The sequence below is a fragment of the Pseudophryne corroboree genome, chromosome 2 (assembly GCF_028390025.1).
Source record: "Pseudophryne corroboree isolate aPseCor3 chromosome 2, aPseCor3.hap2, whole genome shotgun sequence".
In the NCBI taxonomy this organism is placed as follows: Eukaryota; Metazoa; Chordata; class Amphibia; order Anura; family Myobatrachidae; genus Pseudophryne; species Pseudophryne corroboree.
Genome location: NC_086445.1, coordinates 305710529 through 305737710, shown reverse-complemented (window position 1 = coordinate 305737710; position 27182 = coordinate 305710529). Strand labels below are relative to the sequence as shown.

The following is a 27182-nucleotide window of genomic DNA, read 5'->3' as shown; positions in this document are numbered from 1 at the left end:
GGGCATGTATGGCATTCATACTTCAATTTGCTTGTGGAATTATAAGTCTTTTCTGTATGAAAATTTGAGATGCTGCCAACAGAGCATGCTGTATAATAAACTATATATGGAATGTACTGATCTGGAAAAGGGTTGTTTTGGAGGACTTTCAAAGAAGAATTTAATTGCATTCACTACAGCCTCCCCTTCACTACTGGACCACTCTGCACATGGTTAGCAGCTTGTGCGAGTATGTCTTACCAGGTTAACATTTGCTTGTGGTAAATATTTTGCTTTCAATAATTTACTGTACATTATCATTACCTCTGTCTGCATTACCTCTGTCTGCATTGCCCAATACGTTTCTGGCTGTTCTTGATTCTAGTAACATAGTAACATTGTTAATGAGGTTGAAAAAAGTTGTCCATCAAGTTCAACCTGTATTCAAAATCCTACACTATTCTGTATGTAACCATAGTACAACTAAAATGCATACTGTTACTAAAATACATTAATTTTAAATACTATATCCTTGGATATCTTTTTCAATTAGAAATGTATCTAATCCATTTTTAAACATATTGACTGAGTCCGCCATTACTACCTCCTCTGGTAGAGAATTCCAAATCCTTACTGCCCTTACTGTGAAGAAGCCCTTCCTTCATTTGGTATGAAATTTTCTCTCTTCTAACCTCAGTGTGGTGCCCAGAATTGTACACAATATTCAAGATGTGGCTGTACCAATGCTTTATATAATGGTAGGATTACACTCTCATCCCTTGTCTCAATTCCCCATTTTATGCATGCTAATACCTTATTTGAATTCATTGCTGCACTTTTATATTGGGTACTGTTGCTAAGGGGTCTATTTACTAAGCCATTGATGGAGATAAAGTGGATGGAGATAAAGTACCAGACAATCAGCTTCTAACTGCCATGTCACAGGCTGTGTTTGAAAAATGATAGTTATGAGCTGATTTGTTGGTACTTTATCTGTGTCCACTTTATCTCAAGCCAAGGCTTAGTAAATAGACCCCTAGGTCTATTATCAATGAGAACCCCCAAATCTTTTTCAATGACCTTTTCCCCTACATTTTTCCCATTTTCTAGGTACCTTTAAATCTATGGTACCTTTAAATCTGGGAGTCCCTAAGTGTCAGTAAGTGCTAAGGAGAACACACGCTCCACCATTCATTTTGATTCCATGACCAAATTATTTGCATAGTATAAAATACAGTGAACACAGAACTGTTAATGGATACTTTGCAATTCAGATTGAGATTTAGATTTAGATTTAAATTAACAGTTGTCGGATCAGTCCAAGAAAGTCTTCCTAAGTATCTGAAGTTGGCTTGCTTGTTAGCATTTATTGTTAAGAAAAAGTTCAAATTAGTTTAGGCTTGGTCATATACAGTCGCCAAGCCACCATTTGCAGATTTGGTGCTAACCTAATAGTGTCATCTCTAAAGAGATGCCTGGGAAATACTGTCTGATCTACAGTACCATCTATTTTACACTGTAGGGTTGTTAGATAATGATGCAATTTCTCATTTGCTCCAGGGTATTTCAGTTATGGAATTGGCTTTTGTTTACTTCCTTTTTATCATGATTTGATTCTTTCAGGTTCAAGAGATTTCACTTGGGTGATGGATATTACATATATTAATGTTTGCCTATGAGTTGTTCAGTATCTTGTACATTTTTGAATGAGTTAGCTCTTAGCTGCATTGCTGTATGGAGATAGGGTCTAGGAGTCATGGAATTGCAAGAAAAAAATTTCTATGTGGGTCTAGCAGGTTCCAATAATTATGCAAAATTGTGTTTTTTAAAGTCCTTTTTTCGCATTCCCTTTTGTTAGTGACAAGATCTAATGACTGACCCCTAGACTGTTAAACCTCAGTAAAGAAATCAGTGGCAGATCCAGATGTTCGGTTGCAGAACAGTACAAAATTCAAATAGGGGAGCTGTGACCAGACGGTTCTGTACACAAGCCCTCACCACTTCACGTCCCACCCCCAGTCACAGAATGGAGTTTTAGGTCACACGGGACCTGGCCAAATAGGGGATTCCTGCTTACCATCAGTAACCACCTGTTACTGACTCCACCCACTGCACAGTGGTTGGGTACTATGCTGCCACCACCAGACTTCTACTAGCATCTGTAACCTTAGTTTTGCTCTGTATGCGTCGACACACTGTCTTACCACCCTTGTGTGGTGTTGACGAATCCCCAATCGTCGCTTGCCTAAACACAGAATGGTAGCAGGTGGAAGGCGGAGCTTGTAGATGCTGGGCGTACCCTGGACAGCTGGAAAACAGAGCTAGGTTTCACCTAGCCCTGCAGGTCACAAGATGAAGCGGTCATCTTGAGGCAGAATCTGTTTATTTGCCAAAAATAGTTCTGAAAAGAACTCAGCAATACAGCAGTTGTTTACAGCAGAGTGAAAATGGTATAATAAACCTGGAGGCTTACAGGCCTCCTCTTTTTATTTCAATTTTACACAAAGTACTACAGGGGGGGTAAGCCCTCCCTGTCTTCTCCAACCAATCAGGTGAAAATATAAATAAATACATGTTACATTTTAAAATAGTTAAGAATTAGATAAAGCAGTGATCTGCTTCTTTTCATACATGAACCCAACCAGCGTGCTTTCCCATACACAATCTGATTAACATGTTCCTGTCTCTTTCACAAATGTAAATATAACTTGAATTTCAATTGCATTCATCCTCTCACCCATAGACAAAGTTCTTGTCATTTTAAACATAAATCTGCATTTTACATAATGCAGCATAGAAAATCTTAATTGTTTGTACACGAACCCCACTAGTTTGCATTCGTAAAACACAATCTGATTTATCAACCACTTTTGTCTTTCACATCTCCATGCAAAACCAGCTTTGGCTTATCACACAACAGGAGATGCTGAAAGCAGAAACAGTCCTCTTTCCAAACTTTAGTTTGTATCTAAAAGAAAATGTTTGCCCACCAAAAGGCCTGCTGATCGCCACCCATACCCTGCTGGAGCTAGGACAATTAATATACGACTTGCTATGTACAAATTGAAAAGTGCTTTGTCCATGCAGTTCTATAACTGTGCAGCCCATCATTCTCCAACTACGTACAGTGCAGCAATATAACTTTTAAGACACATTATTAAACATACATTTAGTCATGTATAGTGCATGGTGCAGAGAGCCAAGTGTTCCTTTTTAAAATAGCACCTAGTGCTCATTGTCCATTTAAAATGGCACCTGGCAGCTGAGGGTTAACCCCTTCAGCCATTATCCACGTGGCTGGGGTGTCTCCAGCCACAGGAGCCATGCCAATTGTCCCCTCAAATGCTGTCCAACATTGCTGGCCAGGACTTACTGGCAGTTAGTGTAGCTCCCTTATTTGAATTTATGGGCTGTGCTGCAACCCTACATCTGGAGCCCCCACTGATTGAAATATAAAATGTTGACAAAACTTCAGGCCACCACTGAAGCATGTTTGGCTGAGGGAAAGGTCATGTTACATCAGAGGAGTGGCTATGTCAATACTGAAGGATGCATTTGCTTGCTCAGCTGGTATTGCATTGCTTGCAGTGTAACATACTATAGTTCTTATGACCCATTATGTGCTCGGAGTTGAGAATGTGATTGCTGTTGCCTTGTCTATTTCCAGACAGTAGAGTAGTTTTAAGGCTTTGGCAGCAGAGGCTAGTGAGGTGGGAAAGTTTTGCCCTTCTTATGTGTGGTAGGTGATTGAGCTTTCATGGAGGGATAAAATGAGTGGTACCTAACTAAGCATTTACACTTTACAGCATATGAGATGTTGTTGAGTTTCGGGGTGTAAATCTCATATTTACTAACAGATGTCAAATATCATCTGTTAGTACATGTGTGATTTAGATCCTGAAACAGAGCATTGCTGTTGATCAATTTTAATTGTTTTAAAATTGATTTAAAAATGATCTTTATTAAATGTTCCTTTATGTCTAGGGTAGCAATTTACCAAATCATGGTCAGTATATCCTTCTACTCTTGGTTAAAGGGCCAAGTTAACCTGACTAAAAGTTTTCTGATTGTGAAAGCTTAAAAGAGTTTGGTTTGGGTGGTTTCAGCTCCATGAGAATGGAGATGCCAATTTAAATTCACTAGCTTTCATTATCTTGTAGCAAATGAGGAAATTATGGTTTCTAAATTTGAAATTTGGTTATTTCAAGTATACCTTTTCATGGCATTTCACTGCATTTTTTTGGAATTGGCTGTCCTGTCCCAATCAGTGGTGACAACTCTACTTGTTTTAGATTTTCTTTTGACTTAGAGATTAGTATTGTCCAAGATACACTGGTCCAAGGTCTCCAACTACAGTATGTAAGGCTAACTAGACAATCATAGCAGCTTCATATTATGCACATTACGTACATGTATATTGTTTATGTATGTGACCATTAAACTGTAAAGCAGATAAGCCTGGTTAGTACAGAAGGATGGAACACCATGAACTAAATATCAGTTCAGCTGAAACATTGCATCACCTGCACAGGGCTCCTACCATGAGATTTTAAAATTCAGGATCAAAACTGCTTCTTGGTGGTGACTGCAGGTTTTTGATCTCTGATATCAAGGCGCTGGCCTAATATGGCCTGCTTTTCCTTAAGCTGGTTGTTTCTGTTGCTAGTTCTCTTTGTCTTAGATGATACGTATATTACATTGCTTTCATTTGTATATTGTAGTATGGTTCTGCAGTGTGTCCCCATGTCTTTTTCTCTTGGAGACTTCAGCTGCTTGCTTCTTATCTTCTTATTTTCTATTATTGTACATTATTGTCCTTTACTGCAAAATGTATTTATTTGTTTCTTTTTTCTTCCTTATCCACATTGTCTAGGTGTCACATTGGATTTTAAGGACATATAGATTGTGGGTCATTCATATATCTTTTAGGCAGCTAATTATTATGCTGTATTGGAGTCATCCATGTTTTGTCATTTAGGTTGGGTTCACTGGATTGGAGTCAGAAGTTTGACATGGGGTTTCCTCAAGTCACAGTTGTTGGATACCATGAGACAGTTTGGGTTACATCAGATTTTCATCATACAGTTAGGGGGTAATGACCTGAGAAACAGACTGTTCTAATGGATGCTTGACCTACATATACAATTAAATGTCTATTGTACCTAGACACTTTGGTTTAGTGCTAGGAACTTTAAGGTCATTGATAAGGCAAGTAAAAAAGTTATTTCAGTGGTCTGTTTTTTGTTGGCTAATGGTGGGTATGTTATTAATCCCCATTGATTCATTTATGTTACAATTATCTTTACCAGCCTGATGATTTTATTGAGGACAGGCATTGTTTATTTGTAGAGGATCTTTTTAGAGGCATTTTTTTAGTACTCTAACCAAATTATCCTGGCGCTGTGGCTGATCCAAACTGAATGCAGCAGTCTCACAAGGGTTATTGGTATTAACCCCTTCTATAGCAAACCAAAAGCAAAAAATTGAGAGAGTGTGCTTATTCCATCTGGTATTGGATTTTAATTTTTAAAAATAAATATTATACATGCAGATTACAAATGCCAGCCAGCATTACAACAAACAAATAATACACTTAAAACACACACAATTTATTAAAACTTATATTAAGAAATAGAACAGCTCCTTTTATAAGAATAGAAACACTTATACTAGCTTTCTATGTTATGTTAAGCATGTATAATCTAATGACGGCTGCTGCCTTATATTGCTGATCAAATGGAACATATAAAGTGTTCTTAAAGAGTGTCAAGTATCAAAGCAAGGGTTAATATTAGTGTGCACAGACTTTAGTTAGTATCCAGATTAATCATGCATTTTAGTAACAGTCATTCATGCCCATGCAGCCGCTTGGTTAGCAATTAAGCAATGTTTGCAACAATGTAATGGTTATATTATGAAGCAGTCCCGGTGCCAAGGTGGATCGGGTGAGCACACCATATCATTGCCTGTGAGCTATCAACTCCGGATAAGGCTGTGAGGGAACTATCCAGCCGGGAAGAAGACTTTCAAACTGCCTGTATCTTTACAGGTTAAACACATTTATCTCACAGTAGCTCAAAATCATTAATGTCAGCAGCAAGATATAAGAGGATATGGACTGCTTCATAATATAGGCATTACATTGTTGCAAACATTGCTTAATTACTAATCAAGCAGCTGTATGGGCATGAATGACTGTTACTAAAATGCATGATTAATCCAGACACTAACTAAAGTCTGGGAACACTAATATTAACCCTTGCTTGAATACTTGGACTCTTTAAAACACTTTATATATTCCATTTGATCAGCAATAAAAGGCAGTAGCCATCATTAGATTATATATGCTTAACATAATATAGAAAGCTATTATAAGTTTTTCTATTCTTATAAAAGGCGCTGTTCTATTTCTTAATATAAGTTTTAATAAATTGTGTGTGTTTTAAATGTATTACCGGTTGAGTATCCCTTATCCAAAATGCTTGGGACCAGAGATATTTTGGATAGCGGATTTTTCCGTATTTTGGAATAATTGCATACCATAATGAGATATCAGGGTGATGGGACCTAAAGCTAAGCACAGAATGCATTTATGTTACATATACACCTTATACACACAGCCTGAAAGTAATTTTAGCCAATATTTTTTATAACTTTGTGCATTAAACAAAGTGTGTCTACATTCACACAATTCATTTATGTTTCATATACACCTTATATACACAGCCTGAAGGTCATTTAATACAATATTATTAATAACTTTGTGTATTAAACAAAGTTTGTGTACATTGAGCCATCAAAAAACAAAGGTTTCACTATCTCACTCTCACTAAAAAAAAGTCCGTATTTCGGAATATTCCGTATTTCGGAATATTTGGATATGGGATACTCAACCTGTATTTGTTTATTGCAATGCTGGCTGGCATTTGTAATTGTTTTTTTATATATATATATATATTTTTTTAAATTAAAATCCACACTATATGGAATAAGCGCACTCTCTCAATTTTTTGCTTTTAATTTTTTTTAGTAGTTTAGATTGGTGCATTGTGGTGGTTCTGTAACCAGAACCTTGCATCAGTCTAGGTGTGTTTTTTGTTTTGGGGTGCTCTCAACTTTATTATAATTATTAAAATGCTGTAACACCCTACCAGGTGAGTTACTTATGAAAAAAGGCCTACAGTAAGTTGTTGATAAAGGCATACAGGACAGTTCCACCCACAGTGCATATTGTTGAGTTACGTATTAATAGCGGCTGCACTGTTTTCATTACATCCTTTTTATCCCACCATATTGTTTTTACAATTAAACAATAAATAGATCACCTTTTTTTGCCAAATCATTTACCTGTGGTTTCATTATTACGGTTGTTATTTAGACAGCACACACACATGGCACTCACCTGTTATATATCCATACTGATAAAATGCATCCATACTGAAAAGGGATGGATATCACCATTGCAGTATTTTTCACATTCAGCTAGAGGACTAGCATAATTTAGTGAATAGTGGGCCTGATTTACAGTTGCATGCTAAAAGCATTAGTGCTATGTCTTTGGATGCAGCAGCGATGATTTAATATGTTTATGCAGCAGGTGGCATCTTGTGTGAATAGACGCCTCCTGGCTGCTTCTGTGATCTGCCGCAGCATCTGAGGATGCAGCATCGGATCACTCTGAGGTACCATTGATCGTTTGAGTGACCCTTAGTTTGCTCATAATATTTGCCATAGCTCAGAAGCTAAGGACAGGATATCTGTGTTGGAAGATGCAGACCCAGACATCAGCATTCCCAAAAAATGGAGGTGATTTGCTTCTGTTTTGTGAAATGGAGCCCATTGCTGCACCCTCCCTGCCCCTAAATGTCTGCAAACTGTCACTCACCTGACATCTATCGCCTCACTGCACGTGAAGACGCAGAACCTGAATTGCACATTATCAGTACAAGTCCTGCACATGTGCAGTTTTCCTATCCAATCGGAAAGCTGCAAACAAATAGAAACTGCCATGAATTATGCCTAAAGGAGCACTTGCATTGGAGTGGGCTAACTATGCCCTGCTGCTTTATTCTTCCTGTGCCAAATCACGACAAACATTATGTAGAATACAAAGGTTTTCATCTCATTTAAAGGAAATAATACCATTATAATGGTAGTTCCAGGTACCTAATAGTTAATATGTGCTAACTTGGAACTGTTAGGTGAATTATAAGCTAGAAATAAAATGCATTGTATACTCACAAATGTCACCGGTCAATTCAAGCTTATGCCTAATGTTCAGTGGGGCAGACATTCCCTAAGGAGAGTCATAAATAATGGTGAGAAAGTTCAATGCATCGTAAAGAGAAAATATACTGTATCTTATAAACCAGTACTTGTATCAGCATTTTTTTTATTATTCTCTATAAATTTTCAAAAAGGCTCTGAATTTTTTTTTTGTCAAATACGCTTTCCTCTCTGCATAGATGCATTTATTACAGAAATGATTAAGAGCTGCATTGGTGCTCAATTAAAATGCACAGAGAGAAATGGATTATGTAGGGACCTCATATTTTTTCTTATTACTGTATGAGGATAGAGCCTAGTTACTGGGTCTCTTTAAATACAGTACATTTCTGTGCAATAACTAGCCACAATTAATGTCATTAGTTCTACAAGAAATTCTGAGCCTGATTCAGAGGTGGACACAAATTACACAATCTTTGTGTGTCTGTGCGTGGTGCTGTTCAAAAATATGCAAAAGCCTCAGGAGGTTTATGGTGTAAAAAGACTGCCTCTTCTGGCTTCTCTTATGCATTGGCTGCTTCAGAAGATGCAACATCAGATAAACAGTGTCACCAACAGCATTGGCCATCTGAGCATCCTTCTAGTTATTCACTATGTCTGGTAAAACTATACTGCCAAGGCCAGTGAAACTATATATGAGGATGCAGCCACTGGCTTTGGCATGCCCCCAAAATGGAGGCATCACACATTTTTGTTCAAGTGGAAATAAAACTGGACTCAAAAGTGACATTTGTTTTTATCTTTCCACCTGGCACATTTTTAAAGGGATTCACATACTGTACTCAAAAAGTGAAGCAAACCCACAAATGGGAGTGGCTGTGTCTGTAATGCCCAGGGTCAGACTGTCCCATAGAGGTACAAGGGAATCCCCCGGTGGGCCCCATTGCCCAAGGGTCCACCCCTCCTCTAGGTAGGAATCAGGTTCAAGACTGTGCACTTGAATTATGTAGGAAAAGATAGCGTGGCCCCACTTGGCATCACCAGAGAACATTCAGACACACCACTAATAGTGGAAAAAGGTCTTACACAACTATGATGATGACAATATCCTTCAATAGGAATGGGTAAATCTCTTGTATAGAGATAATGTCCTCCACCCTAGAAACTTAAGCAAGTTCAAACATACTGTAGTGCAGTTTTGTCTGGGTACTTTAGTCAATGAGATTTTTATTGGTTCCACTCACATGAAATAAAGATTAATTGGCATGTGTCATCCACAAACGGTATCTCTAAAACACTAGTTTGGCAAGTGGATGCTGAGATTATCTTCTTAGGATAGAAGACTTAGTAAAATGCAACAATATGATGTAGTAACATTTAAAAAACACACATATTTAATACACAAATGTACTCACATAGGGACAAAATATAAACAGCATATATCTCCCAACAGGAGGTGGTCTCAAAAGGATTGTCTGCCTCTCAAAGGGGGTAATTCAGAGCTGATTGTAGATGTGTTAAATATAGCACATCTACGATCAGTTACTCTGACATGCAGGGGATGCCCAGCTCAGGGCTAATCTGCCCCACATGTCAGGCCCTACCCCCCCACCACCCGATGCGTAGCTCCCTGCCAGCGCAGCTCCTGCTGTTAGCATCTCACTGGTCTCCCGGGGTGCGCGTGCGCACTCCACAAAGGGCTTCAGACTTCAATCACTGCTGCTGCAGCGATCCAGTCTTAATTAGGCCCAAAGTCCAAAGGTCTGCAAAGTCCCAAATGGTTAAGTTCAGATACAGATTCCTCGGTTATGGATATCTGGGTATCATGTATCCAAAGCAGTCACTCCTAGGTCCAATGGTGCGGAATCCAATGAGAAAGTATCCCTTGTTTTAGCGCTTTCGGAAACAACATCCTTCATTCTTCAGAAGCATGAATTATACAGTATGCATATATTACACAACAGTGCACAGGACTGTGGTGTGTTTTCTACAGTGCAGTGCTTTTTCAAAATCTGATACATTACTACATTGTCATGCATGGACCAGCAGTATATACTATATATATTTATCAAGAGGCCCAGATCATGCTTTCACAAATGGTTAGCCAAGCCTCTGTGTGTTTGGCCACATCCCCTCTTGAGGTTTGACACACCCCTAAGGATGGTTCTCTACTTCCGCATTCTCCAGATGGGCCGTTCATACCCCAGTCTGATACTGGTACAGTAATTCCTGTATCCGAAGACAAGCTCATTTGCACAAACCACACAGCAGTGTGTGCCTGCACTTTTTTCAGTTTGTAAATGGTCCTTGCTTCTTTTTTGCTTTTTTAAATTGCTATATTGTCCTATCTTTTTTACTTATTCTTCTTTGCATCTATGCATATAGAATTCTTAAACATTTTAATTATGGTTTTTCGCACTAAAATCAGTTACATCTGTATACATGTGAGTAAAAATCAAAACATATAGGTAGGTTTGATTGAGTTCTTGAAGCCTTACATTTCTGGGTGAAAAAATATATATTACACCGCACCTAAAATCACATCTGCAGCAAAGCATTAAACATGTCAGATGTAAAAATACACTCGTTCCTGACAGTGCTGATGATGTGTGACTTGATTTTCCTCTTTGCAGCTTCATTTAGATTTAGAATGAATAATACAACCAATCTTAAATTAATTAAAATGTGATAAAAAGTCTACAACAATTTATTTTAGAACAAAATTAGAAGAAAAAATCCCATTTAAAATGTGGAACATTTCAAATTTGAAAATCTTATAAATTGCACAATTAAGAAACATTAATAGGCAAGAGTCAGAAATGTACACAAACACAACGGTTTGAGTACATCTCTGAAGTTTTGAGGATGTGCACTGTTCATGTGCAGATCACTGTCCTAGTGCCTTTTATGTTACAGCAGGAAAGACATGCTGTGGGCAAGATGGGGGTGGGGAAGTGGTGGGTACTGCCAGAGTTCAAGAAAATGGGGTAAGGGTGGGTCCATTTTCTGGATGTACTGGGGACTGTGGATGCATCCTTGCATGAACCTTCACTTGCCTCAGTTGATTGAAACATCCGCAATCTTAAGTAACCCATAGGCAAATGCGGAGGGTGGAGGTGACAGGTGTTACGGTTGCCCAGAACCCCCCCTTTCTCTTGGCAAGTTGCTAAAATTATGAAAATAGCAATGGTATATAAATAATATGATTACTAGTGCTGCAAACATAACATGCACTTTAAGGGAAAGAGCAGAGCTGCTGCACATGCCCAGTGGTAGCAGAATCTTCTACCAAGTTTGCTGTGTGTGGCTATGAGCCCCCAATCAGTACAATGGACCAGAGAGTAGCTAGCAGGAAGAAGAGACAGGAAGAAGAGACAGGAGACAAGTGGGAGAATGTGTGCTTAGATAGTGTAATACTGGTTCTATTATGTTTGTGCATTTATTATGGTATATTTAATCTTTTCCTGACCACTTATTTATATTATTTAAATGTTTGATGCAGCCTATACTATAGTGTCAAATATTAATACTGTATTCCATCCAGTGCATAAAATGACCAATGTTTACATTAAGGTCCAAGGTCATTACTAGGTTCTTCTACTGCTCCCTAGACTCCTGCACTTGTTTCAGTGTTCCGCAGAGTGGGAGATTGTGAACTGCATTTGAAAACCCCCTCTAGAAATCTTGTGTTTGCCACTGTACCCTCAGATGCAGCAGTGGATCACAGAAGGGGGCATCTATTTACTCAAGAAGCCTCCTATGGCATTAGAATATCTTAATAGAGCCAATGCTTAATAAGATTCAGCAGCTGTGCTAATGCGTCCATCTCTGAATCAGGCTCAATGCTATATAAGTAATTATGATTTATTTTTCATTTGTTCTGCTTTCCCAATGATCTCATAACATTTTTTCAGTATTATGCTTCTTCCACATGATATGCATCACTTACTTGGTGACAAGTCACATCTAATTATGAGGATCATTCCCTTTTAGCAGCTTACAGAATAAAGGTTTTCTGTACAAATGCCTGCTAATGAATGGATTGTAATTGTGTTTAGAGCACCCTACATTAATACTTGTTTCAATCGATGGTTGTTTTGAATTTCCTGTATGGAAATGATTAAAAACTTTGGACTTTTTTTCCACTTGTCAGTTTGCTTTTGGAATCAACAGTGATGAGTGAAAGATGCTGTGAAGAAGTCATTTCACCAAATATCGATTAACCAATCCTTTTGCTTTAGTAAAAGTAATTTAAAGGCCAGAAGAGGCAGTTGCTACAATACAACACATTTAAAGTTTGTGAAAACTACATTTCAGCAGTGAATGAAACTATAAATCAACTTGGATGTTTATTTTCTGAATTTGTGAATGGACACAGTAGGTACAGTTTTAGGCAAAATAAATCTTTGTACCAAATGAGAGACATAAGAGAATTAATTGTCTTCAAACTTTTGTCAAATTTTCACTACTTTGAATGGTCCATTGTAATACTATTAATACTCAGGATGAAATATCAAACCACAACCACAAAGTGATTTTAGTAACGATTTTGTTTTTTGTTGCTTGGAAATTCCATTTTATGTGACAAACAAAATGCTTTCCTTCTATGTCAATATAATGACAAAATGTCATTGTAGACATATGTAAATTGTTAAAATATTGACAAAGTGATTTTAAGCAGCCCATTTACAAAGCTTGCTTGAAATGAACAAGTAATTGTGATTTGGCAGACATTTTTTATAGTGTCTTTCATATTCATTTCTAGCTTTTTTTTTGTTATTATTGTAAAGTGTGGTTTGTTTTATGAAACAGATGGAGCAGACTTTATTGTCATGCCATCTGTGTTTTTGTTACTAACGTATCCAGTAATAATCATATAAAATTGTAATGACATTTTATATAGCAATATTGTATTGAAAATATGAGTTTGTAAATTGTCAGTTTGCCGTATAAAGGCAGAGCCACATAATCATCAATGTATCTGTTGCTAAATAAAATATTTTTATCATTGTAAAAGAACAATCTGTGTAGCACTAGTAGGGGAAGATGTATCAAACCTTCAAGAGACACAGGAGTTTATTTACTAAAGTGCAGATTTTTAGAAGTGGGGATGTTGCTCATAGCAGCCAATCAGATTCTAGCTATTGTCTTCTAGAATGTGCTTGATAACTAAGTAGAATGTGATTGGTTGCTATGGACAACATCTCAACTTCTAAAAAACTGCACTTTAGTAAATATAACCCACAAAGTGGAGAATTTGACCAAAGACACACATTAGCATCTAGCATAATCGAAAACAAGCTGATTAATTGCTATAGGTAACTTATCCACTTTATCTCATTTGAATGTTTGATACATCTCCCCTATAGAATGATTAAATTGTAGCTGGGGAATTGCAGAATCCCAATGCACATATCAAGGGAGTCAAGGTGAAAGTCTTAGGGTAGCCAAGACATTCTCATGATTAAATCAAGACAGTAAGCATCCTAGTACCTAAAAACTTGACTGTAGAAAGACAGAGTCACTTTAACTATAAGTAGCAAATGTAAATGGGAGAAACTTGGTGAAGTATTTAAAGAGAAATAACATTTGGTGATTCCAGTGGAACAAAGATTAGTGCCTATATTATATATAAAATAAAGTGCTAAGTTTTATTTATAATAAATCAATAAGAATTATCATGCAGCTGTAAAAAAAAGTTTTATTAATCTAAAATGTTCAATGGTATAACCACAGAATTACATATCTAAAAACAGTGTTTCTGGAATATTTATACTCATATATACTGTATATATTAGAGATGAGCGCCTGAAATTTTTCGGGTTTTGTGTTTTGGTTTTGGGTTCGGTTCCGCGGCCGTGTTTTGGGTTCGAACGCGTTTTGGCAAAACCTCACCGAATTTTTTTTGTCGGATTCGGGTGTGTTTTGGATTCGGGTGTTTTTTTCAAAAAACACTAAAAAACAGCTTAAATCATAGAATTTGGGGGTCATTTTGATCCCAAAGTATTATTAACCTCAAAAACCATAATTTACACTCATTTTCAGTCTATTCTGAATACCTCACACCTCACAATATTATTTTTAGTCCTAAAATTTGCACCGAGGTCGCTGTGTGAGTAAGATAAGCGACCCTAGTGGCCGACACAAACACCGGGCCCATCTAGGAGTGGCACTGCAGTGTCACGCAGGATGTCCCTTCCAAAAAACCCTCCCCAAACAGCACATGACGCAAAGAAAAAAAGAGGCGCAATGAGGTAGCTGTGTGAGTAAGATTAGCGACCCTAGTGGCCGACACAAACACCGGGCCCATCTAGGAGTGGCACTGCAGTGTCACGCAGGATGTCCCTTCCAAAAAACCCTCCCCAAACAGCACATGACGCAAAGAAAAAAAGAGGCGCAATGAGGTAGCTGTGTGAGTAAGATTAGCGACCCTAGTGGCCGACACAAACACCGGGCCCATTTAGGAGTGGCACTGCAGTGTCACGCAGGATGTCCCTTCCAAAAAACCCTCCCCAATCAGCACATGATGCAAAGAAAAAGAAAAGAAAAAAGAGGTGCAAGATGGAATTGTCCTTGGGCCCTCCCACCCACCCTTATGTTGTATAAACAAAACAGGACATGCACACTTTAACCAACCCATCATTTCAGTGACAGGGTCTGCCACACGACTGTGACTGATATGACGGGTTGGTTTGGACCCCCCCCAAAAAAGAAGCAATTAATCTCTCCTTGCACAAACTGGCTCTACAGAGGCAAGATGTCCACCTCATCATCACCCTCCGATATATCACCGTGTACATCCCCCTCCTCACAGATTATCAATTCGTCCCCACTGGAATCCACCATCTCAGCTCCCTGTGTACTTTGTGGAGGCAATTGCTGCTGGTCAATGTCTCCGCGGAGGAATTGATTATAATTCATTTTAATGAACATCATCTTCTCCACATTTTCTGGATGTAACCTCGTACGACGATTGCTGACAAGGTGAGCGGCGGCACTAAACACTCTTTCGGAGTACACACTTGTGGGAGGGCAACTTAGGTAGAATAAAGCCAGTTTGTGCAAGGGCCTCCAAATTGCCTCTTTTTCCTGCCAGTATAAGTACGGACTGTGTGACGTGCCTACTTGGATGCGGTCACTCATATAATCCTCCACCATTCTATCAATGTTGAGAGAATCATATGCAGTGACAGTAGACGACATGTCCGTAATCGTTGTCAGGTCCTTCAGTCCGGACCAGATGTCAGCATCAGCAGTCGCTCCAGACTGCCCTGCATCACCGCCAGCGGGTGGGCTCGGAATTCTGAGCCTTTTCCTCGCACCCCCAGTTGCGGGAGAATGTGAAGGAGGAGATGTTGACAGGTCGCGTTCCGCTTGACTTGACAATTTTGTCACCAGCAGGTCTTTCAACCCCAGCAGACTTGTGTCTGCCGGAAAGAGAGATCCAAGGTAGGCTTTAAATCTAGGATCGAGCACGGTGGCCAAAATGTAGTGCTCTGATTTCAACAGATTGACCACCCGTGAATCCTTGTTAAGCGAATTAAGGGCTCCATCCACAAGTCCCACATGCCTAGCGGAATCGCTCCGTGTTAGCTCCTCCTTCAATGTCTCCAGCTTCTTCTGCAAAAGCCTGATGAGGGGAATGACCTGACTCAGGCTGGCAGTGTCTGAACTGACTTCACGTGTGGCAAGTTCAAAGGGCATCAGAACCTTGCACAACGTTGAAATCATTCTCCACTGCGCTTGAGACAGGTGCATTCCACCTACTATATCGTGCTCAATTGTATAGGCTTGAATGGCCTTTTGCTGCTCCTCCAACCTCTGAAGCATATAGAGGGTTGAATTCCACCTCGTTACCACTTCTTGCTTCAGATGATGGCAGGGCAGGTTCAGTAGTTTTTGGTGGTGCTCCAGTCTTCTGTACGTGGTGCCTGTACGCCGAAAGTGTCCCGCAATTCTTCTGGCCACCGACAGCATCTCTTGCACGCCCCTGTCGTTTTTTAAAAAATTCTGCACCACCAAATTCAAGGTATGTGCAAAACATGGGACGTGCTGGAATTTGCCCACATTTAATGCACACACAATATTGCTGGCGTTGTCCGATGCCACAAATCCACAGGAGAGTCCAATTGGGGTAAGCCATTCCGCGATGATCTTCCTCAGTTGCCGTAAGAGGTTTTCAGCTGTGTGCGTATTCTGGAAAGCGGTGATACAAAGCGTAGCCTGCCTAGGAAAGAGTTGGCGTTTGCGAGATGCTGCTACTGGTGCCGCCGCTGCTGTTCTTGCGGCGGGAGTCCATACATCTACCCAGTGGGCTGTCACAGTCATATAGTCCTGACCCTGCCCTGCTCCACTTGTCCACATGTCCGTGGTTAAGTGGACATTGGGTACAACTGCATTTTTTAGGACACTGGTGAGTCTTTTTCTGACGTCCGTGTACATTCTCGGTATCGCCTGCCTAGAGAAGTGGAACCTAGATGGTATTTGGTAACGGGGGCACACTGCCTCAATAAATTGTCTAGTTCCCTGTGAACTAACGGCGGATACCGGACGCACGTCTAACACCAACATAGTTGTCAAGGCCTCAGTTATCCGCTTTGCAGCAGGATGACTGCTGTGATATTTCATCTTCCTCGCAAAGGACTGTTGAACAGTCAATTGCTTACTGGAAGTAGTACAAGTGGGCTTACGACTTCCCCTCTGGGATGACCATCGACTCCCAGCAGCAACAACAGCAGCGCCAGCAGCAGTAGGCGTTACACGCAAGGATGCATCGGAGGAATCCCAGGCAGGAGAGGAATCGTCAGAATTGCCAGTGACATGGCCTGCAGGACTATTGGCATTCCTGGGGAAGGAGGAAATTGACACTGAGGGAGTTGGTGGGGTGGTTTGCATGAGCTTGGTTACAAGAGGAAGGGATTTACTGGTCAGTGGACTGCTTCCGCTGTCACCCAAAGTTTTTGAACTTGTCACTGACTTATTATGAATGCGCTGCAGGTGACGTATAAGGGAGGATGTTCCGAGGTGGTTAACGTCCTTACCCCTACTTATTACAGCTTGACAAAGGGAACACACGGCTTGACACCTGTTGTCCGCATTTCTGGTGAAATACCTCCACACCGAAGAGCTGATTTTTTTTGGTATTTTCACCTGGCATGTCAACGGCCATATTCCTCCCACGGACAACAGGTGTCTCCCCGGGTGCCTGACTTAAACAAACCACCTCACCATCAGAATCCTCCTGGTCAATTTCCTCCCCAGCGCCAGCAACACCCATATCCTCCTCATCCTGGTGTACTTCAACACTGACATCTTCAATCTGACTATCAGGAACTGGACTGCGGGTGCTCCTTCCAGCACTTGCAGGGGGCGTGCAAATGGTGGAAGGCGCATGCTCTTCACGTCCAGTGTTGGGAAGGTCAGGCATCGCAACCGACACAATTGGACTCTCCTTGTGGATTTGGGATTTCGAAGAATGCACAGTTCTTTGCTGTGCTGCTTTTGCCAGCTTGAGTCTTTTCATTTTTCTAGCGAGAGGCTGAGTGCTTCCATCCTCATGTGAAGCTGAACCACTAGCCATGAACATAGGCCAGGGCCTCAGCCGTTCCTTGCCACTCCGTGTCGTAAATGGCATATTGGCAAGTTTACGCTTCTCCTCCGACAATTTTATTTTAGGTTTTGGAGTCCTTTTTTTTCTGATATTTGGTGTTTTGGATTTGACATGCTCTGTACTATGACATTGGGCATCGGCCTTGGCAGATGACGTTGCTGGCATTTCATCGTCTCGGCCATGACTAGTGGCAGCAGCTTCAGCACGAGGTGGAAGTGGATCTTGATCTTTCCCTAATTTTGGAACCTCAACATTTTTGTTCTCCATATTTTAATAGGCACAACTAAAAGGCACCTCAGGTAAACAATGGAGATGGATACTAGTATACAATTATGGACTGCCTGCCGAGTGCAGACACAGAGGTAGCCACAGCCGTGAACTACCGTACTGTACTGTGTCTGCTGCTAATATAGACTGGTTGATAAAGAGATGTCTATGTAACTATGTATGTATAAAGAAGAAAGAAAAAAAAACCACGGTTAGGTGGTATACAATTATGGACGGACTGCCTGCCGAGTGCAGACACAGAGGTAGCCACAGCCGTGAACTACCGTACTGTACTGTGTCTGCTGCTAATATAGACTGGTTGATAAAGAGATGTCTATGTAACTATGTATGTATAAAGAAGAAAGAAAAAAAAACCACGGTTAGGTGGTATACAATTATGGACGGACTGCCTGCCGAGTGCAGACACAGAGGTAGCCACAGCCGTGAACTACCATACTGTACTGTGTCTGCTGCTAATATAGACTGGTTGATAAAGAGATTAGAGATGAGCGGGTTCGGTTTCTCTGAATCCGAACCCGCCAGAACTTCATGTTTTTTTTCACGGGTCCGAGCGACTCGGATCTTCCCGCCTTGCTCGGTTAACCCGAGCGCGCCCGAACGTCATCATGACGCTGTCGGATTCTCGCGAGGCTCGGATTCTATCGCGAGACTCGGATTCTATATAAGGAGCCGCGCGTCGCCGCCATTTTCACACGTGCATTGAGATTGATAGGGAGAGGACGTGGCTGGCGTCCTCTCCGTTTAGAATTAGAATAGATTAGAGAGACACTTGATTTACTAATTTTGGGGAGCATTAGGAGTACTCAGTAGTGTACAGTGCAGAGTTTTGCTGATAGTGACCAGTGACCACCACTTTTATTTATAATCCGTTCTCTGCCTGAAGAAAGCGATACACAGCACACAGTGACTCAGTCACATACCATATCTGTGTGCACTGCTCAGGCTCAGGCCAGTGTGCTGCATCATCTATTATCTATCTATATATAATATTATATATATCTGTCTGACTGCTCAGCTCACACAGCTTATAATTGTGGGGGAGACTGGGGAGCACTACTGCAGTGCCAGTTATAGGTTATAGCAGGAGCCAGGAGTACATAATATATTATATAGTGAGTGACCACCAGACACACAGTGCAGTTTATTTAATATATCCGTTCTCTGCCTGAAAAAAGCGATACACACAGTGACTCAGTCAGTCACATACCATATCTGTGTGCACTGCTCAGGCTCAGGTCAGTGTGCTGCATCATCTATATATATTATATATCTGTCTGACTGCTCAGCTCACACAGCTTATAATTGTGGGGGAGACTGGGGAGCACTACTGCAGTGCCAGTTATAGGTTATAGCAGGAGCCAGGAGTACATAATATTATATTAAAATTAAACAGTGCACACTTTTGCTGCAGGAGTGCCACTGCCAGTGTGACTAGTGACCAGTGACCTGACCACCAGTATATAATATTAGTAGTATACTATCTCTTTATCAACCAGTCTATATTAGCAGCAGACACAGTACAGTGCGGTAGTTCACGGCTGTGGCTACCTCTGTGTCGGCACTCGGCAGCCCGTCCATAATTGTATATACCACCTAACCGTGGTTTTTTTTTCTTTCTTTATACATACATACTAGTTACGAGTATACTATCTCTTTATCAACCAGTCTATATATTAGCAGCAGACACAGTACAGTGCGGTAGTTCACGGCTGTGGCTACCTCTGTGTCGGCACTCGGCAGCCCGTCCATAATTGTATATACCACCTAACCGTGGTTTTTTTTTCTTTCTTTATACATACATACTAGTTACGAGTATACTATCTCTTTATCAACCAGTCTATATATTAGCAGCAGACACAGTACAGTGCGGTAGTTCACGGCTGTGGCTACCTCTGTGTCGGCACTCGGCAGCCCGTCCATAATTGTATATACCACCTAACCGTGGTTTTTTTTTCTTTCTTTATACATACATACTAGTTACGAGTATACTATCTCTTTATCAACCAGTCTATATATTAGCAGCAGACACAGTACAGTGCGGTAGTTCACGGCTGTGGCTACCTCTGTGTCGGCACTCGGCAGCCCGTCCATAATTGTATATACCACCTAACCGTGGGTTTTTTTTCTTTCTTTATACATACATACTAGTTACGAGTATACTATCTCTTTATCAACCAGTCTATATATTAGCAGCAGACACAGTACAGTGCGGTAGTTCACGGCTGTGGCTACCTCTGTGTCGGCACTCGGCAGCCCGTCCATAATTGTATACTAGTATCCAATCCATCCATCTCCATTGTTTACCTGAGGTGCCTTTTAGTTGTGCCTATTAAAATATGGAGAACAAAAATGTTGAGGTTCCAAAATTAGGGAAAGATCAAGATCCACTTCCACCTCGTGCTGAAGCTGCTGCCACTAGTCATGGCCGAGACGATGAAATGCCAGCAACGTCGTCTGCCAAGGCCGATGCCCAATGGCATAGTACAGAGCATGTCAAAACCAAAACACCAAATATCAGTAAAAAAAGGACTCCAAAACCTAAAATAAAATTGTCGGAGGAGAAGCGTAAACTTGCCAATATGCCATTTACCACACGGAGTGGCAAGGAACGGCTGAGGCCCTGGCCTATGTTCATGGCTAGTGGTTCAGCTTCACATGAGGATGGAAGCACTCAGCCTCTCGCTAGAAAACTGAAAAGACTCAAGCTGGCAAAAGCACCGCAAAGAACTGTGCGTTCTTTGAAATCCCAAATCCACAAGGAGAGTCCAATTGTGTCGGTTGCGATGCCTGACCTTCCCAACACTGGACGTGAAGAGCATGCGCCTTCCACCATTTGCACGCCCCCTGCAAGTGCTGGAAGGAGCACCCGCAGTCCAGTTCCTGATAGTCAGATTGAAGATGTCAGTGTTGAAGTACACCAGGATGAGGAGGATATGGGTGTTGCTGGCGCTGGGGAGGAAATTGACCAGGAGGATTCTGATGGTGAGGTGGTTTGTTTAAGTCAGGCACCCGGGGAGACACCTGTTGTCCGTGGGAGGAATATGGCCGTTGACATGCCAGGTGAAAATACCAAAAAAATCAGCTCTTCGGTGTGGAGGTATTTCACCAGAAATGCGGACAACAGGTGTCAAGCCGTGTGTTCCCTTTGTCAAGCTGTAATAAGTAGGGGTAAGGACGTTAACCACCTCGGAACATCCTCCCTTATACGTCACCTGCAGCGCATTCATAATAAGTCAGTGACAAGTTCAAAAACTTTGGGTGACAGCGGAAGCAGTCCACTGACCAGTAAATCCCTTCCTCTTGTAACCAAGCTCACGCAAACCACCCCACCAACTCCCTCAGTGTCAATTTCCTCCTTCCCCAGGAATGCCAATAGTCCTGCAGGCCATGTCACTGGCAAGTCTGACGAGTCCTCTCCTGCCTGGGATTCCTCCGATGCATCCTTGCGTGTAACGCCTACTGCTGCTGGCGCTGCTGTTGTTGCCGCTGGGAGTCGATGGTCATCCCAGAGGGGAAGTCGTAAGCCCACTTGTACTACTTCCAGTAAGCAATTGACTGTTCAACAGTCCTTTGCGAGGAAGATGAAATATCACAGCAGTCATCCTACTGCAAAGCGGATAACTGAGTCCTTGACAACTATGTTGGTGTTAGACGTGCGTCCGGTATCCGCCGTTAGTTCACAGGGAACTAGACAATTTATTGAGGCAGTGTGCCCCCGTTACCAAATACCATCTAGGTTCCACTTCTCTAGGCAGGCGATACCGAGAATGTACACGGACGTCAGAAAAAGACTCACCAGTCTCCTAAAAAATGCAGTTGTACCCAATGTCCACTTAACCACGGACATGTGGACAAGTGGAGCAGGGCAGGGTCAGGACTATATGACTGTGACAGCCCACTGGGTAGATGTATGGACTCCCGCCGCAAGAACAGCAGCGGCGGCACCAGTAGCAGCATCTCGCAAACGCCAACTCTTTCCTAGGCAGGCTACGCTTTGTATCACCGCTTTCCAGAATACGCACACAGCTGAAAACCTCTTACGGCAACTGAGGAAGATCATCGCGGAATGGCTTACCCCAATTGGACTCTCCTGTGGATTTGTGGCATCGGACAACGCCAGCAATATTGTGTGTGCATTAAATATGGGCAAATTCCAGCACGTCCCATGTTTTGCACATACCTTGAATTTGGTGGTGCAGAATTTTTAAAAAAACGACAGGGGCGTGCAAGAGATGCTGTCGGTGGCCAGAAGAATTGCGGGACACTTTCGGCGTACAGGCACCACGTACAGAAAACTGGAGCACCACCAAAAACTACTGAACCTGCCCTGCCATCATCTGAAGCAAGAAGTGGTAACGAGGTGGAATTCAACCCTCTATATGCTTCAGAGGTTGGAGGAGCAGCAAAAGGCCATTCAAGCCTATACAATTGAGCACGATATAGTAGGTGGAATGCACCTGTCTCAAGTGCAGTGGAGAATGATTTCAACGTTGTGCAAGGTTCTGATGCCCTTTGAACTTGCCACACGTGAAGTCAGTTCAGACACTGCCAGCCTGAGTCAGGTCATTCCCCTCATCAGGCTTTTGCAGAAGAAGCTGGAGGCATTGAAGAAGGAGCTAAAAGGGAGCGATTCTGCTAGGCATGTGGGACTTGTGGATGCAGCCCTTAATTCGCTTAACAAGGATTCACGGGTGGTCAATCTGTTGAAATCAGAGCACTACATTTTGGCCACCGTGCTCGATCCTAGATTTAAAGCCTACCTTGGATCTCTCTTTCCGGCAGACACAGGTCTGCTGGGGTTGAAAGACCTGCTGGTGACAAAATTGTCAAGTCAAGCGGAACGCGACCTGTCAACATCTCCTCCTTCACATTCTCCCGCAACTGGGGGTGCGAGGAAAAGGCTCAGAATTCCGAGCCCACCCGCTGGCGGTGATGCAGGGCAGTCTGGAGCGACTGCTGATGCTGACATCTGGTCCGGACTGAAGGACCTGACAACGATTACGGACATGTCGTCTACTGTCACTGCATATGATTCTCTCAACATTGATAGAATGGTGGAGGATTATATGAGTGACCGCATCCAAGTAGGCACGTCACACAGTCCGTACTTATACTGGCAGGAAAAAGAGGCAATTTGGAGGCCCTTGCACAAACTGGCTTTATTCTACCTAAGTTGCCCTCCCACAAGTGTGTACTCCGAAAGAGTGTTTAGTGCCGCCGCTCACCTTGTCAGCAATCGGCGTACGAGGTTACATCCAGAAAATGTGGAGAAGATGATGTTCATTAAAATGAATTATAATCAATTCCTCCGCGGAGACATTGACCAGCAGCAATTGCCTCCACAAAGTACACAGGGAGCTGAGATGGTGGATTCCAGTGGGGACGAATTGATAATCTGTGAGGAGGGGGATGTACACGGTGATATATCGGAGGGTGAAGATGAGGTGGACATCTTGCCTCTGTAGAGCCAGTTTGTGCAAGGAGAGATTAATTGCTTCTTTTTTGGGGGGGGTCCAAACCAACCCGTCATATCAGTCACAGTCGTGTGGCAGACCCTGTCACTGAAATGATGGGTTGGTTAAAGTGTGCATGTCCTGTTTTGTTTATACAACATAAGGGTGGGTGGGAGGGCCCAAGGACAATTCCATCTTGCACCTCTTTTTTCTTTTCTTTTTCTTTGCATCATGTGCTGATTGGGGAGGGTTTTTTTGGAAGGGACATCCTGCGTGACACTGCAGTGCCACTCCTAGATGGGCCCGGTGTTTGTGTCGGCCACTAGGGTCGCTAATCTTACTCACACAGCTACCTCATTGCGCCTCTTTTTTTCTTTGCGTCATGTGCTGTTTGGGGAGGGTTTTTTGGAAGGGACATCCTGCGTGACACTGCAGTGCCACTCCTAGATGGGCCCGGTGTTTGTGTCGGCCACTAGGGTCGCTAATCTTACTCACACAGCTACCTCATTGCGCCTCTTTTTTTCTTTGCGTCATGTGCTGTTTGGGGAGGGTTTTTTGGAAGGGACATCCTGCGTGACACTGCAGTGCCACTCCTAGATGGGCCCGGTGTTTGTGTCGGCCACTAGGGTCGCTAATCTTACTCACACAGCTACCTCATTGCGCCTCTTTTTTTCTTTGCGTCATGTGCTGTTTGGGGAGGGTTTTTTGGAAGGGACATCCTGCGTGACACTGCAGTGCCACTCCTAGATGGGCCCGGTGTTTGTGTCGGCCACTAGGGTCGCTTATCTTACTCACACAGCGACCTCGGTGCAAATTTTAGGACTAAAAATAATATTGTGAGGTGTGAGGTATTCAGAATAGACTGAAAATGAGTGTAAATTATGGTTTTTGAGGTTAATAATACTTTGGGATCAAAATGACCCCCAAATTCTATGATTTAAGCTGTTTTTTAGTGTTTTTTGAAAAAAACACCCGAATCCAAAACACACCCGAATCCGACAAAAAAAATTCGGTGAGGTTTTGCCAAAACGCGTTCGAACCCAAAACACGGCCGCGGAACCGAACCCAAAACCAAAACACAAAACCCGAAAAATTTCAGGCGCTCATCTCTAAAAGAGATGTCTATGTAACTATGTATGTATAAAGAAGAAAGAAAAAAAAACCACGGTTAGGTGGTATACAATTATGGACGGACTGCCTGCCGAGTGCAGACACAGAGGTAGCCACAGCCGTGAACTACCGTACTGTACTGTGTCTGCTGCTAATATAGACTGGTTGATAAAGAGATGTCGTAGTAGTATGTATGTATAAAGAAGAAAAAAAAACCACGGTTAGGTGGTATACAATTATGGATGGACTGCCTGCCGAGTGCAGACACAGAGGTAGCCACAGCCGTGAACTACCGTACTGTGTCTGCTGCGACTGGATGATAAATGATATAAAAATATATATATATATATCACTACTGCAGCCGGACAGGTATATATTATATATTATATAATGACGGACCTGCTGGACACTGTCTGTCAGCAGAATGAGTTTTATTTTTATAGAATAAAAAAAAAACAACACACAAGTGAAGTCACACGACGAGTGTTTAACTTTTTCAGGCAATCACAATATAAGTATACTACTAACTATACTGGTGGTCAGTGTGGTCAGGTCACTGGTCAGTCACACTGGCAGTGGCACTCCTGCAGCAAAAGTGTGCACTGTTTAATTTTAATATAATATTATGTACTCCTGGCTCCTGCTATAACCTATAACTGGCACTGCAGTGCTCCTCAGTCTCCCCCACAATTATAAGCTGTGTGAGCTGAGCAGTCAGACAGATATATAATATATATAGATGATGCAGCACACTGGGCTGAGCCTGAGCAGTGCACACAGATATGGTATGTGACTGAGTCACTGTGTGTATCGCTTTTTTCAGGCAGAGAACGGATATATTAAATAAACTGCACTGTCTGGTGGTCACTCACTATATAATATTATGTACCCCTGGCTCCTGCTATAACCTATAACTGGCACTGCAGTGCTCCCCAGTCTCCCCCACAATTATAAGCTGTGTGAGCTGAGCAATCAGACAGATATATAATATATATAGATGATGCAGCACACTGGGCTGAGCCTGAGCAGTGCACACAGATATGGTATGTGACTGAGTCACTGTGTGTATCGCTTTTTTCAGGCAGAGAACGGATATATTAAATAAACTGCACTGTCTGGTGGTCACTCACTAGTAAACTCTCTGCACTCTCTACACTTCTACAGTACTCCTCCTAGTCCTAAGCTCCAGTAAATCTCTCTCTCTTATAATCTAAATGGAGAGGACGCCAGCCACGTCCTCTCCCTATCAATCTCAATGCACGTGTGAAAATGGCGGCGACGCGCGGCTCCTTATATAGAATCCGAGTCTCGCGATAGAATCCGAGCCTCGCGAGAATCCGACAGCGTCATGATGACGTTCGGGCGCGCTCGGGTTAACCGAGCAAGGCGGGAAGATCCGAGTCGCTCGGACCCGTGAAAAAAAACATGAAGTTCGTGCGGGTTCGGATTCAGAGAAACCGAACCCGCTCATCTCTAGTATATATTTCATGGTACCAATATGTCTGAAAGGCACTACATGGCCATTATGTATATTGAGTTATGATTCAAAGAGCTTTCTTTAATTTAATAGCACTTTCATTACAGTTCAGCTACATAAAGGCCCTCATTCCGAGTTGTTCGCTCGGTATTTTTCATCGCATCGCAGTGAAAATCCGCTTAGTACGCATGCGCAATGTTCGCACTGCGACTGCGCCAAGTAACTTTACTATGAAGATAGTATTTTTACTCACGGCTTTTTCTTCGCTCCGGCGATCGTAATGTGATTGACAGGAAATGGGTGTTACTGGGCGGAAACACGGCGTTTCAGGGGCGTGTGGCTGAAAACGCTACCGTTTCCGGAAAAAACGCAGGAGTGGCCGGGGAAACGGTGGGAGTGCCTGGGCGAACGCTGGGTGTGTTTGTGACGTCAACCAGGAACGACAAGCACTGAACTGATCGCACAGGCAGAGTAAGTCTGGAGCTACTCTGAAACTGCTAAGTAGTTAGTAATCGCAATATTGCGAATACATCGGTCGCAATTTTAAGAAGCTAAGATACACTCCCAGTAGGCGGCGGCTTAGCGTGTGTAACTCTGCTAAATTCGCCTTGCGACCGATCAACTCGGAATGAGGGCCAAAGAGCGAGAGGTGTGCTAAAATTACTGCATTATTGTGAACAGTTTTTCTTGAAGTATCTGTTGATGTAGTTGTCCTATATACTGTATATATATAAATATATATATATATATATATATATATGACATATATGTTACTATGTTACTAATCTATTTATTTATTTAATTTCTAGGGCCAGGACTTGCCATTACACGAGATTTTGAATGCTACATGTGACAACAGTGGTATGCAGGTATGTTTTGCAATGCTATAAAAGTTGCATTATAATAAAAGAATGAGTTAATTGTATATTTCCAGAACAGGAAACTATTTATGGCTCATATTCTACTTTGTACCTCTTCTTTCCATAATCCTAACACACAAACACACACACACACACACACACACACACACACACACACA

At 41.9% G+C, this 27182-nt stretch overlaps 1 protein-coding gene across 1 annotated transcript in view; it reads left to right on the top strand.

Annotated features, from left to right (window-relative positions):
* The window catches only part of LOC135050755 (protocadherin-9-like), a 1419038-nt gene that overhangs the window by 409148 nt on the left and 982708 nt on the right, over positions 1–27182 (top strand). Inside the window, exon 2 of the mRNA XM_063957118.1 lies at positions 26953–27012. Coding sequence (XP_063813188.1) covers positions 27007–27012 — 6 coding nt within the window. The 5' untranslated portion in view covers positions 26953–27006. The remainder of the gene's footprint in view (positions 1–26952; positions 27013–27182) is intronic.